At 38.3% G+C, this 15,563-nt stretch overlaps 1 protein-coding gene across 1 annotated transcript in view; it reads left to right on the top strand.

Moving 5' to 3' along the window:
* FBXW7 (F-box and WD repeat domain containing 7) overlaps nucleotides 1-15,563 on the top strand; it is a 143,434-nt gene that overhangs the window by 28,312 nt on the left and 99,559 nt on the right. The window contains exon 2 of the mRNA XM_056855171.1: nucleotides 12,196-12,762. Within this exon, the coding sequence (XP_056711149.1) occupies nucleotides 12,265-12,762 (498 nt within the window). The 5' untranslated portion in view covers nucleotides 12,196-12,264. The remainder of the gene's footprint in view (nucleotides 1-12,195; nucleotides 12,763-15,563) is intronic.

The raw sequence follows: 15,563 nt of genomic DNA, 5'->3' as shown, positions 1-15,563 counted from the left end.
TGTTATTCTGGACACTTTGGAGTTGTAAGGACTGCTTTATTGACAGTTCAGATTTGATTTACAGTGCAATCCTAAAAATACTTTCTTCAGAGTAAGCTCAACTGAATAGACCTGTGTAGGATTCTGAGTAGTCCTACATAGGATAGCACTGGTAATGGTGTACAAGTCCTTGTTGCTCCCGCCTTCTCTGCACCTTAACAGGTGGCCATGAGAGTTGCCAGACTGCAGTACCCATTCATTTTTCGTGTCTGCTCCTACATGGCTTTTAATTACCAGTTACCTATTTATCATGTGTCCTGACCTGGATGGTCCAGGCTAGCCTGATCTCGTCAGATCTCAGAAGCTAAGCAGGGTCAGCTCTGGTTAGTATTTGGATGGGAGACCACCAAGGAATACCAGGGTTGCTGTGCAGAGGAAGGCACTGGCAAACCACCTCTGTTACTCATGAAAAACCCCCAAAAGGGGTCGCCATAAGTCGGCTGCGACTTGACAGCACTTTACACACACATTTATAATGTAATTAGCATGATAACATAGTGTAGCAGGTAGAAGGTATAACACTCTCCATAATAGCGATGGCATTATGTTCACCATGTAAGTAGAACAAGATAAAAATGTTCCAGTTTGAGAAGAGGGTGGTAATTGAGTTTATGCCTTTTGAAAATCTGCTTCTGAATAGCCTGTAATTTAATACTCATAGAAATACTATGATATTTTGTATTATTGTATTATTTCTGGGCAGTATAGGAAAGTACTAGGTGTTACGCAGCATCTTGTGCAAGCAGAATTGTGCTGTGGGTCCATTTGTTTTGATTTACACATTGTTGGATCTAAGTCTGAGTAGTTGCCTCTAATCAGCAAGAAAGCCCCCCCTTAAACCAGACATCGGGGATTACCGCATTATGTATTCCCAGCGATGTATTAAGAGTTTGAAAAAAAATACTGTTCGCACTTTCTGTGTATTCCCACCGATGTATTAAGAGTTTGAAAATGTTATAAAAATATTGCTCTCACTTTGTTTGGCCCCTTTAACTGTGAAGATGTTTTCCAACCATTTTTTAGCCGTGGTATCCAAAAACCCTTTTAAAGCGACGTTTTTGTAACATTTTCAAACTCTTAATACATTGTTGGGAATACATAATGCGGTAACCCCAATTGTCACATACAAAGTATAACCTGGTTGCTTTCTGCTAGGAGAGATACCTTGTGTCTGTATGCTTGTTGAAGTCTGGTGGTGGAACTCCATGACTGAACAAGGCTTCGGCCATTGGTAACGGGGAGGCCCTGCTTAGCATTCCTGGGATTCTTTATTTAGGCTCTTGTTGTGAAAAAACGTACATACATATATTTATATAAAGAACAGAAATAAACTGTTGGCTAAGAGTTTTGTGTTTGTAAGAGATGAAGTTAGTCTTACTCATGTTAATGAGTAATTTGTATTTTTTGGACTGCTTTCATCTCTTTCATTTGGAAAGTTTAAATCTCATTACGTTAATAAATTATATTGGTGGCATTTATGATAGCGTTTTTTCCCTTTGAGTGCAGAGACCAATTTACCTTGAAACAGAAAGTAATCTAGTTAATTCTGTGAAGCATCTATTCTTGCTGTTTCAGCTGTTACTAAATATAAGAATGATATACAGTACTAGAGAACATTTATTCCTAGGTACTCTTTTCCAAAGCTTTATAGCAATAACGTATTTTCCACCTTTGAACTTTCCCCATTTCTGCCCCATATATCTAATTGTTTCATTTTAATTTTCTGGCTTAAACATTTTCTTATTCATATTTAAATTTATTTTCTTTAAATTAATTCAGTGACTTAAATTTTAAGGTTCTTCCAGTCAGTAAACTATAGAAAACTATCTTGATAGAAGTAAATAGTGACCAAATTGTCATAGTTTTGTTGTCTTTCTGGCTCGATATCTTATACAGTTCAAGAAAAAGGCACACAGAATAGATGCTTAGAATTTGAAGGACATATGAAATACCTAACATGGATGCTATACTGACTCTGTCGTGCCCAAATCAGTGTATTTCCATGGAAGTAATAAATAGATTTCAGTTAACGGTGTTTGTATAATATAGTTTCAGTGTATCTTTCATAGGATAAAGCATACTAAAATTATAATGTTGCTGCATGTGGCTATTTAGGCTCTTTGTTGTGAGCAGAAAGTGTTCCTATTTGTTGGAATGGTTGCAGATGTGCTTTCTGATTTTAGCCCATTTGTGCAGTTTTTTCATCCTTACCTAGAATAGTATCTTTTGGGGTAATGCAAAGATCTGCAGTAGGAAGGCATTCTAGGATAGTTTTGATACACACAATGTTTACAGTTGGCTTTGTGGATCTCATTGACCGAATCGAAATTCAAGTTCATACTATATCCTGATGTGATATTCATAATCCCCTCAAGGTGATTGGCAGAAGGTAAGAAAGAATTCTCCTAGTCCATAGAAGAATTGTATGTTAAGAGTTACAACTTAATTTTTAGAAGGATTCAAAATGAATATGGAAGCTGACATCCAGATTCTGGAGATACACATCACAGCCAAAAGTGCCACATGCTCTTGTTACCAGTGCAGCAAGATAAGTGGTATTTCCTGTAATTACTATTACTGTGCTAACAGCTTGCTGTTCCATATCTGGTTCTGCAGGATTAAGATGACAGTGCAGTGATATAAATTATTTCCACTTTCCGATTCTAGCTATGTCTTTCCATGTTTTTGTCCATTTTTGTGCCATGTAATAAATCTCACAATGCTGATGTCACTGGCATAAGGCTAGAGACATATCTAGCTTCCCTGGCACAATTACTAGGGGATGTCTGTAATGTCAGCACACGTTATTGCATTGTGTTGGTGCAGTTGCATTGCATTGCGTTGCAACTGCACCCTGAACACTTGTTTCAGGGGTTTTAGTGCTGCTGCATAAAAATGTCTCCTTGTGGCAAATGTTTTATGCTTGATGTGTAGTGTCTAGAGAAGCTTAGACACTGTTGTAAGCTGTTACAAGCTGTTATTTGTGTTATAGACTCAGTGTGAAACATTCATTAGAGGGAAGCTATTTTGGGGAGCCTTCCCATACAAGTGTAACTTGTACTCTGCTTTGGCATCAAGCTATAAGGGGAATCATGAAGTTCTGCTCCAAACTTTTTTTTAAAAAATTGAGTTACACTGGGCTTTTTAGTGTTTTCCTTACTATTTTATAAAAAAAAAAAACATTTGGCTGGAAATGTTCTTGTAAATATGAATTTTGCTGCTTGGAATTACACTTCCAGAGTAGCAAGCTCTGCAAATGTGTTACGTTGAATACAAATAAGATTTAACACTGTCATTGCCATGGATTTTGAAAACCATAATCACAAGGTGACCATGTTTCAGATTGTCTTGCAAACTCTGTACCAAGGAAAAAATCATGATCGTATTACTGTCAGTTAATTTTTTGACTTTGATCCATTCACAGAAACAGAGTTTGTATTTTGACTGTCATGTTTGACATCCATATTGAATTTAGACTTTTTTAACTAAAGAGAAGCTATGGAGTTTTACACGTGGAATATGCAGTGTACAGGCTTCTGTGTAAATGAACTCCAGCGGCCTGGTATGCATGCAGCGCTGTTGTCTTCTGTAGCTTCTAGAGGAGTACATTTGTGGAATCTTCCCCAGAGGCAACAACATTGCAGTGGCAGCTTGTTTTTCACCCTGCTGAGTAGTTCTGGGATCTGGCCAAGAAGGCTGATCCTTGCATATAGCTGTTCTTCATCAGTCCATATGAAGAATAAAGCTGGAACCCAAGTGAGTCTGAAAGACGTCAGCTGGGAATGTTCTTGCCTAGTAAAAGCTGAAATCTCTTTCTCAAAGCCTTCCCTATGAAGTGCACTCCTCTGCTTCCTGGTTTCAGTTTAAAAGGGACAGACCAAAATTCAATACATATAAGGTATTAATGAAGAATACTACAGTAGCACTTTCAATTTTTTTAAATTTTGTCAAATTACTGACACTCTTATGTGGCTGCAGATAGTGCTGTAGCACATGCTTTTCATTTGGAACATTCTTTTCAGGTTAAGAATCTTAAGTAACTTAATGCAGGTACTTACTACAGATGAGACCAAAAATTTTCATTCCCAAATATGAGCTGCATGTTGCAGGTAGAAGTAGTCTTCATATAGAAATGTACAAGCCATAAGCTTATGCCATGTAGTTTTCTACATAAAAGACAAAAATACTTTATTGGAAATCTGAATCAAAGTATCCGGATGTGTTCTGCGATTTTCTTCCCCATGCCTGATATGATTGATACCGTGAAGGCATGGAAAAAGGGGAACAGGTTGGCCATACCTAAAGAAATGTGTAACACTAATGTGGCTAGGTAGACACAGAACATGTCTCACCACTACATGCTCAATCAATAATTATTCTGGGCATGCAATATCTGAGAACCCAAATGGCTCTTCAACAATATCAGAGTTGATGTTCATAATCTCTTGATGTTCATGATGAAGATGAAGAAATTACCAAAGCAGGAACATCCAGATCTGAACATCCAGAAGACAAAAGTGATTACTGCTGGAGAATTACACAGATTTAAGGTCCTTGGCTCCATCATCAACCAAAAGGGAAATTGCAACTAAGAAATCAAAAGGAGACTGAAACTGGGAAGGGCGGCCATGAAGGAGCTAGAAAAGATTCTGAAGTGTAAGGTGGTGCCACTGGCAACCAAGATCGAGATAATTCATGCTATAGTATTCCCCATTAATATGGATGTGCTGTGAGAGTAGGGCAATGAAGAAAGCTGACAGGAAGAAAGTTGATTAATTTGAAATGTGGTGTTGGAGGAGAGTTTTACGGATACTGTGAACCACCAAAACGACAAGTGGGTTCTAGATAAAATCAAGCCTGAACTGTCCCTAGAAGCTAAAATGACTAAACTGAGGCTGTCGTACTTTGATCTCATTATGAGAAGACAAGAGTTACCAGAAAAAGAACAATAATGTTAGGAAAAGTTGAAGGCAGCAAGAAAAGATGAAGTCCCGACATGAGATGGATTGACTTTATAAAGGAAGCCATGGCCCTCATACTGCAAGACATAAGCAAGGCTGTTAACGATAGAGCATTTTGGAGGACATTAATTCATAGGGTTGCTGTAAGTTGGGAGCGAGTTGACAGCACTTAACACACACAGGCTGCATTGTCAGTTTTGTCAACAATACTCCTGTAAAAGTAGTAGCTGGATTTGTCCAGTTTGGAATTTGAAGAAATTTTGCCATTGATGGCTGCAAAAAGGGTTTTTCTAGAAACCCTCAGATTTGGAGGATGTTTTGGAGGTCATTAATTCATAGGGAACAGATGACCTTGGAGGTCCCTTCCAACTCTATGTTTCTATAAATTGGATACGACTTGACAATACCTAGCACATCTAAATAGTATGGAGAGTGTGAATAATTTTATTTTTCATCATGTTAGACCTCATTTTCATTCATGCAAAGTACAGTTTCATATACTGCCTAATAGTGTGGAATTCACTTCATAGGAAGTGATCCACATCATTTTGGGGAGGCTTAGGTTTATAGCCACCCATCTCCTTGGGGGCCTCACCACCCAGCATTTTAAACTTCAGTGTTCACTTCCATAGGTCAAATATCCTACAGAGTTGGGACTGGTAGGTGAAGAGCAATCCCTTTCTTCTTTTCCAGACACAACAAGTCGTTTTCCTATTAGGATGAATTTTAGCATTTAGACATTTGCTCATATCCAGTTTGTAAACAGCAGTGTGGCTCTTTAAATTCCGAAGAGTTGATATTCAGTCCTAGAAGTGGGAACCAGTAATAAAATTATGTAGATTATTTTAACTTGCTGGTTACCTCTGCAGTTTATACCATCTTTGTGATCTCTCTTGATGGATGGGATGAAGTGAATTAAATAAGTGAGTGCTTTGGTAGCCAATAATAATCAACCACCTTAAGCTAATACTATAGTTCTCCTTTGAGCAGTTCATTTTGTATGTATTTTTTCTCTGCCCTGATAACAGCAGTTAATTCTAAAAGCATAATGATAGAAGCCCTGATATGGATGACCCCCTCGTCAGGTCTTGGAGCTAAGCAGCATTGGCTCTGGTTAGTATTTGGATGGGAGACTACCAAGGAAGTCCAGGGTTGCTTCACAAAGGCAGGCAATGGCAAACCACCTGGGTTTGTCTCTTGTCTTGAGAACTTTATGGGGTCGCCATAAGTTGGCTGCCACTTAATGGCACCAGTTATAGAAGGTGGCTTTTATGTTACAAATAGTAGCAGCGAAGAGATTTTTTTTTGAGAGAGTATTTTGTAAGAGGGATGTCTTTTGATTATCAGTAACTTCAGCTTTTGGTGTGGTTGTCTCAGTTGCACCACACAAACTGGCCCTTCCTGTTGCTTCACTCCTTAATTAGGCCAAGGAGGCAGGCAGAGCTGGGCCAGATTTTGAGATGATGGGCCCTAGAATTTTTCCTTGTTTGAAAAACATCAGCTCTAAAGTATGTATGCTTGTTTCTGAGAGGAAAAGAAAAAGACCCTTGTCCACAAATGTAAATCCAACAAAAGGCATACAGCCAGCATGATGCATGCTCAATATGGAATGATTTACGGCAAGGGTCTCCACTGTGGTGCCTGTGGGCATTGTGACGCCAGCCAGCAACTTTCTTGGCAACTGCCAGGTGTTTTAAGAAAGTGGGCAGGGCCTGGTGGGGCTTTTGCTCAGTAGGGTTTTTGCTTGGCCACTGGAGAGCTCATTGGCTGGGCAGATTAAAAAAAATGTTTTGGCAGCAGCTGCCACCACACCACCAGGTTCTTCACTGCATGACTGAACATAAGCTGTGTGTATGCAATAACATACTTTTATACAATATTTTCAAAAAGGTATCCCGTTATGCGGAGCATCTGCCTGAAATGTTGAACAGTTACTTATAGAGTTATTCATAACTTCACTCCCTGATGTTTTGTGGTTGGTCCTGCCTCCCGTGGCAGCCATTTTGTGGTTGTACCCACCACCCTGTGTTAGAATTCCAATGGTGTCCACAGGCTGAAAAAGATTGGGGACCCAGCTCTGAATCTATCTCAGCCCTCTCTGGCTAGTTCCAAGCTTCAAATACTTTCTCAGCCTCCTGTCAGGCTGGGTCCCAAACTTCGAATCCTTTCTGTCCCTCAGAGCTCAGAGTGTCAGCTCTCTGGCTCCACTCACTCTTGGCCTCTCAGCTCTTGCTGCTGGTTAACCCCTTATCCATCACGACTTTGTTGGGGGGGGGTTTAGGCCAGATGATGTGATGCAATAGGCATCAAATTATATTCTCTTTGTAGCAAGAGAAACTGTCTAGACATTTGTTTTTCCTGAAAATGATGACAAATGTTGGGCTGAAAAGAAAGAAATCATTATGGTATTGTCACAGCCAAGTGTGAATTCCTGTGGGTTTTACAAGTTCCCATATGGACCTGACACTGTATTGTCGCATTTATGTACATGATGCAGTGTCTTGCTTTGTAGATATTTATTCTCAGTGGATAGTCTCATGTCATGTTAGTCTCAGATCAGCTGCTAGAAAACTTTCCCCTATAGTTTCAAATGTATATTTAATGTGGCACTTTTCTGTGAAACATTAGCTGCTTGTTTATATTGATACAGGAGGAGCAGCTTTTTTATATTTGAAAGTCTAGATAAAATAGTTGCCTGTCAGTATTGTGTTTTTAAAGTACAGTATAAAGAAGATATTTAAACTTGCAGCATATTTATTTAATATTTGTATAGGGAAGATCAAATCTACTCAATAAAATTTAGTTTTTTAAATTTATTCATACCCACTTTTTCTCCCCCAAAGGGCCCAAAGTGACTTAACACAGCAAAGATGCACTATATAAACAAATAATTAAACAGCAACTAAACTGTTAAATCTTGGGCCCGTTCTGGCTTGTTTGAAAACACAGGCTGTGAGCCAAGAGCCCCTTTGGCTTTGTATCCAAGCTTTATAGGGTGCACACAATATTTTTCCTTTCATGGGGCCATTCAGTCCATTTATGTTTAAAGAACATTTTTAATTTTTCCATTGAACTTTTCCCACAGCATTAATTTAATTAATTTAAAATACCAGGCCATCACAGATCTTGTGTTGGGACTTTATAATCTACTACTATTGATTCTCCTCTTTGAATATAAGAAATAGAATTGATCATAAAACTATCATTGGATCCCTTCTGGCTCTAGATAACTTAGGATTAGATTTTAAGTTTTCCAACAACTTGAAGGAGTTAGGATAGGATAGTAGTAATACATAGAGGGTATTGACCCATCTGTTCCTGATTTAGTTCTCTTAATTTATTCATACAAATTTTGCTGTGTAAAGCTATCACTTTCAACTGCTGAAAGTCTAGAAACTTTTCAAGGAACATTTCCACTTCCCGTTTGGTCTAAATTGACAACCATTGACATTTACGTTTAAAGATGATTCTAAAAGCTGTTTTCTCATTTATAATGTATGTTTTCTTAAGCTAAACATGTAGCTAAAAACTATAACTCTTTTCTTTTTCAATATAATTGGACATAAACCTGCCAGAAATCGAGCCTCCTGTGTTTCTATCAAAACATTTGATTATTTTACAACTCTCATAAATTGTTCTTTAACAGATGCACTGAAAAGGTTTAATGTACATTGGAGTTAAAATATTTTAAATACAATATATTTTGCAATACTGTTTACACTTATTACATCACATACTGAAATAACCTAAGCTGCCTTGAGCAGGTTCTCCTGAGAGGTGGCATATAATTTTTCAAAATGCCTGTATAGGGCATTCTGTGAACTCTAGAGAACCTGCAGTGACCTTTTAAGGTTGGTAAACTTTTGTTACTGATGTGTCAAAGGGCCCTGATGGTTCAGTAAACATATAGAAGGATACCTTTTAATGTTATAGGTAAAGGACGTTGGTTCTGTCTCAAGAATAACTGCTCAAGGCATGAAAGGGGAACCTCACCTATCTAGCCCTTCTCATCTGTCCCACCTCAGTTTTGTACTTATCTGTCTTTGCACCTTATGACTAGCCACTATCCTCACAGGACTAACTCCTACACGCTGAGTCTTTCTTTCTTTCTTTCTTTCTTTCTTTCTTTCTTTCTTTCTTTCTTTCTTTCTTTCTTTCTTTCTTTCTTTCTTTCTTTCTTTCTTTCTTTCTTTCTTTCTTTCTTTCTCTCTCTCTCTCTCTTTCTCTCTCTCTCTCTCTCTCTTTCTCTCTCTCTTTCTCTCTCTCTTTCTCTCTCTCTCTTTCTCTCTCTTTCTCTCTCTTTCTCTCTCTTTCTCTCTCTTTCTCTTTCTCTCTCTCTCTCTCTCTCTCTCTCTCTCTCTCTCTTCCTCCTGCTGTTATGTTGGAAACGAGAATGTTGGATAACTTCCAGTTATGACTTGTTCATTACTTTTCAATCAACATTGGGCTCAGTTAATCAATTCCTTTTTCCAGACTACAGCAGCACATGCACATTTAATTTAACCAACATTATATATGTAATATATTTTCTTTTTCTATCCTCCATATTTCTTTTATCAGTATCAAATAATTGCCATTCTCCATACTCCCTCAGCAGATTTTTATAACCAGTTCAAAACCAAGATGTAAGGTTTTGTGCAATTCTTCCTTTTACAAATAGAGCTTAAGAGGACTGGTGGCTAGGGTGGGCCTTTTTATGTGAAGAAATTAAATGAGCACAACATAAAACACACACACACATATGCAGAGAGCAGAAGTGCTCTAAATATGAAGCTGCACTGGGAAGCTCAGGGCTGGGAACTGGATGAGGGACAATGAGTTAAAGCGATACTGCAAAGTAAGATGAGATATGCATTCCTTCTGTCCTCTTGTGGTTTGCTGTTGGATTCCACACTATTAAAATGAAGGCCAATGCGGAGACAGAGTTTATTGAATGTGAATGCCGGTCTTGATGTTGATGTCATTTTTCAAACAGTACAGTAACCAAGCATATCAGGATTCACTGAATGCCTTAACATGGTGACTGCACAGTGATTGAAACTTGTTATGCGCAGTCTACTCCTAAATATATTTGTTTGAAGATAAATCCTACTGAGTTCCTAAGATTGCACTTTAACCTCCAAACTATTGCTCTTAAATTATTCCAAGCTTATAAAAGAATGAAAAAAATATTGAGCAACATGATGTTTTACATTTGAAATTAGCAGCTTGTCTAGATTCCCTAGAAAAATGCTGATTAGGTTTAGATGGAATAAATTGAGAGAGTGTATAGTAGGGTTACTGTGAATAAATCTATACTTACATTTCAAATTGAAAAGACTGCACACAATTCCTTGGGGTCCTTAACCGAGCACAGTAATCACAATGCTTGTTGCAAACTTTAACGCTTTTGTTGTTTTCTTAGCCATGATAACCGGGAAGGATTGCCCTCTAGTGGAGTAATACGAGAATTCATTTAATAGTTTCATTTTTAGCCTTATACATTTACTATAGCTACCATTACAACTCCTGAAGAGAGTACATTTAAGCAGCACTATACCATCATGCATGTAACGGTATTGCCATGATGGAATATGATTGCAAACCATGGGTAAGAGATAACTTCTGCTTGAAAATGCTTGATTCACTTCTCACATATTCATATGTTATATTCATAGCATATAAATATATAAATGCTCTATAAATGTATATTTTCCAAATAAATATCAAAAAAGTAGGTAGTTCTCTTGGTCCATGGCAAAATCCAGAAATAAAAGCCATATAATACCTTTTGTTAAGACCAACCAAAATAACACAATACAGAAGCACTCATTAGACTGGATGTTAAAACATACACACACAGGCACAATCAGTTGGCGAAACCCTATGCCCACTAAAATTAGCAAAGCATCCTAAACAGGACATAGAGAAAGAGGCCTTGAGAGTATGGTCTAAAAGGACTTTCCCACCACATCTTTACTATTCAGCATGATGAAGAGTTCTGGAGAACTCAAAAGCTTGCCACACAATGTGTCATCATTTTGGTTGGTCTTAGTAAAAGGTTTGGAATAGGTTTTCATGGCTTTTGCTTTTGCATATGTTCTCAGTAATATTTACAGCTGCTTATTAAGGTATAACATCATACTGATACTGCACATGGGGGGAAGGTTAAGAGAAATGCCTTTCTTAAGACCATCTTGTGGCTGAGAGATGTTTGGCACTGGGGACTTCTGGGTGTACTAAACTAGCCTAAGTACTGCTTCTTTTTATATTCTCTGGTAATAACTCCTGTGGGATGGACTGTAGTTGGCAAGTTTCTTTGATTTATCATTAACAATGTATTATTGGTTCTTAATCCTGTTATCATGCATATTAGAATGAATTAATAGGACACTGTAGCAGTTGTCTGCTGATTCTGTTACACAGATATTTTGTCATGTATTCCTATTCAGTTGAGAATTTTGCATTTATTTTTAAACTGTTACAAAGTATATCCTGTATTATGATTCTCCTGACAGAAAACACTGGTCCTTGTCTTGGGTAACCAAGAACATATCAGGTTTAGCAGCTGCAGAGTCTATAAAATCTCTAAAGCCCCCAAATGTCCTTGAGACCTTAAGAAAACATACTTGTCCTTAAGAAAACTCTTCAAATGGCTCTAGTCAAAGTATGCATTAACTTGGTAAATATGTTCAAAATTAATCAGGTTGTCATTTGTCATGTTTTTATGTATGTGTTGCTTAAGATGTATAGCCAAATAAAATCATTAACGTTACTGTGGGATGCATATTATCTGTAACCAATTGTGAAGGGAAAAGATTTCTCAAAATAACTTTACATAAACAATCAGTTTCATTATCTGTGTTATTTTCTTTATAATTGACACTGTCCAGGGTGCCTAATTTAGATTTTATGAGCCACAAAAGCTTTGTGTTGTTAATTAGAGGCATTGGGGGTTCAGTGTTCATATTGTTTTCTGTTATATTGAATCTCAAGGTATAAAACTAATTATGCATTACAAAATGCATAGGAGGAGGACTTAATTTGAAATTGCAGTGACCATATTATACCTCCAGATTCAAAATGATGCTGCCATGCTGGGCTTGGAACTGTTCTGGGTCAAAAAGAAACATGAAATGTAACTCCTCTATAAATGAGATAACTAATAACATGTATAATCCTTATAATAGAGTTCTCTATTTTTTTTCCTCCTTAGAATGTGAAAACATTTGCATCTTCAGATAGTCTAGCGAAGGTCCAAGAAGTAGCAAGCTGGCTTTTGGAAATGAATCAGGAACTGCTGTCTGCTGGCAGCAAGAGACGACGAACTGGTGGGTCTGTTCGCGGTAATGCTTCCTCCAGCCAAGTGGATGAGGAACAGATGAATAGAGTTGTGGAGGAGGAGCAGCAGCAACAGTTACGGCAACAAGAGGAGGTACACGCTGCAAGGAATGGAGAAATAGGTGGAGGGGAGCCTGGACTTTGCCACAGAAATGAATCCCAGCAAGGACAATTAGAAGAGAACAACAATAGGTTTATTGCAGTGGATGAAGAGTACTCTGGTAACCAAGAAGAGGAAGAAGATGATGAACATGCTGGTGAACAGGAGGAAGAGGAGATGGAGGAAGAGGAAGAAATGGACCAGGATAGTGATGATTTTGATCAGTCTGATGAAAGCAGCAGAGACGATGAACACACCACTAGCAATAGTGTTACAAATTCAAATAGTATCATGGACTTAGCAATACATCAACAGTCATCTCCATTCTACATAAAGTCAAAGGTGAGTAACTTTTCATTCTTTTTGGCAGAGCACTGAAACTTAGAAAATTACTTTAGTGTTTTTTATATTTGTATAAAAACAAACATGTATTTACTAGAACAATGCATTCCTATGAACATATTTGTTAAGATTCTTTCGTCATCTGTACTTATTTTTGCTGTGCTAAGTACCACCAGAAGCTTCACTGTTATTTTTTTTCAAAAGTGAAAGGATGTACAAGTTCTCATAGATTTAAAGATTTTGAGTTAACTGGTTTTATTGGTATTTGAAAATGATATGCAGATGAAAGATTAACGGGATTCAGAAGGTGCGTTTTTGTTCGCCCTTCCTGAAAGAAAAAATGAGTTGAGAATGCTTGGGAAATTAGGAAGTTAGGAAATTACAAAAAGCTTTAATATTTCTGTCATACTCATATGTTGGAGAATGAGCTGGTCACTATCTAGGAAAAAACAGGAAGGTGGAGCAGATTCTTCTAGATCTGTCCTGATTAGGTTGTGTTCTCTTTTGCTGCTGGCATTTTGTCCCAACTGTCTCTTACCAAATTTCATGGAACTTCAAAGAACAAAACCCTAAGAATAGGGGCTTTGATCAGAAAAGCAGTCCAAGCAGTGTGTGAAGAATACATCAACCAACATTTGATTGTGAAATCTACCATAATAGGATTTTGTAGTCACCCCTACTAAAAAGGCTGATGATGATTATTATTACTAATTAGGTTTAGCTAATTGAGGTAGAACAGAAATAGCAGCGCAATTTCAAGTGTTGCAGGGACAAGGTGGAGCAGGCAGCAGTAGAAAGAAAGCCTTTGGTCATACCCAAGGTGTGAGATGAGTCAGAAAATACTTTGATTTCCTGCTGGGACTTAGCTCTAGCCCGGGGGCCACAAGCCACGGGCACTGGCGCAGCCTCACCAGCAGTGTTTTCCCAGTGCAAGGGCATGCGCCAGCGTCAAAGGGGGTGTTCCGGGGGATGAAGCTAGCTTTAGTCAACTCCCAAAGTCCTTTCGGCCTGGGGACGCCCCCTTTAACTGGTGCCGAGTTATGCCTGCAAAAAGACAGGTTTAGCCCCATTAAACCCTACGGAGGTTCACACGGGTTTGTTAAATTTATCTTTTTGCCTTCCTTTTTCAGACCAGGAAGCTGCTCAGGAGGCAGTGCTGTTGTGCCATCCCCAGGCACTTCTTAACCTCCTGCCTTAGGATTGCACAGTGTGACAATTTGTGATTTGTAAGGTCACCAAATCTCATTTTCCCACAAACCTTAGTTGGCCTTGGGAAAGCCATCCTCCTCTCTCTCCATCTTAGTCCCCATTTGCAACATGGAGATAAAGATGCTGGCCTCTTTCACTGAGCTGCACAATTTCTATTCTGTTCATTAAAAATGTACTGAAATAGGTAGGTATTGAACAGTATCAGTGCAGAGGGACCTAAATCTATGGAATGTAACCACCTGTTGTGTTTCTTAACTAGGATAAGATCAGTTTTAACTTAGGACTGCTTCTAATTATGTTTATAAATAGCCAAGTCATATATGCAAGATCTCCATTGCTCAGACTAGTTCCCGTTATGTAATTTGCTTCCACTGCCTCCATCTGAAGATGTGAGAAGCAAACCGTTCTGTTAAACGACTTTGATTGCTTGGTATAAGTATAAGCTTTAGTTCCATAAAAAACAGTTTACTATTTCTGTTGTACATACAGTTTTCCAGAGGATCTTGTATATGTTTGCTGTGTATAGTATTGAACTGGGCACTGGCTTTGGGGGTCCATTTAATTTCTAGGCAACTAAAGAAAATTTGTACTGCTACTGTTGCAATATGCATTCAGTGCTTTATAGTATGAAACAAAATGTTCCTTCTTGGCTGTGACCGTAAGTATTCTTTTTCTTCTAAGGTGGGTCTTATAAATATGCTTCTGTCATTCCATTCTGGCAAAGGTCATGTCCTTTCCAGCAGGGAAACATGTGAAGGTTATACATATTCATTAGGCTTCTCAATTGTTGCTAAAATAGCATCAACTTACTACTAAATGGCTCATTTGAAGCTGAAGTCACTTATGTGAAGATGATGCCTACAGAAAGGTGTATGGAATGGAAGGAGTTTGGATTAAGTGGATGAACCTCAAGTGGAAAGGAAAATATTTTGAATTAGACATTAAAGAGTTGGAGCAAAAGCGCACACCTGTAGCAACAGTTCTTTCTCATGTTGGAAGTAATGTCATGGTATTTATACTTATGGTTTGTTTATGAGTGTAATACAATTGTTGTTGGACAGCTGGGCAAACAACAACTAGGCTGCCAGGATACCACCTCACTGGAACTTCTTAAAGCCTCCCTGTATCTTGCATTGGGGTGGAGATGGAGGGTTGAATATCATGTATATGTTTAGTATTAGCTAGTTAGGTAGCAAAAATAATGTCACAAAAACCTCAGTTGAACTGTTCAAGTATTTGGTAATAGCAGCTAGAGTCATGTTGGCAACAAAATGGAAATCAGAAGAATGTCAAGATGTAGAGCGCTGGAAAAGTGAAATAGCAGAATATGCAATAATGGCAAAATTGACAAGCTATGTTGGATGTGAGGGCTATCTGGCTGCGGTATCTGTCACCCCATTGATTGCCAGGGTTGATTCGGCTGATCTGGCTGGCTAGGTGGGTGTCCCCTACCTCCCTCACTGCTCCATGTGCGTCCCTCCCGAAGCTGTGCGCTTGGTGGAAGAGGACGACCATCCCAGATAGACGTACTGTGCTTCGGTCAAGGGTATACGACAAGCTATGTGAACAAAATACCAAGTAAGGAATTTCAG

This window comes from Euleptes europaea, chromosome 9, assembly GCF_029931775.1.
Source record: "Euleptes europaea isolate rEulEur1 chromosome 9, rEulEur1.hap1, whole genome shotgun sequence".
NCBI lineage: Eukaryota > Metazoa > Chordata > Lepidosauria > Squamata > Sphaerodactylidae > Euleptes > Euleptes europaea.
Note: the sequence above shows the minus strand (reverse complement) of the source record. Positions and strands in the feature narration are given on the sequence as shown.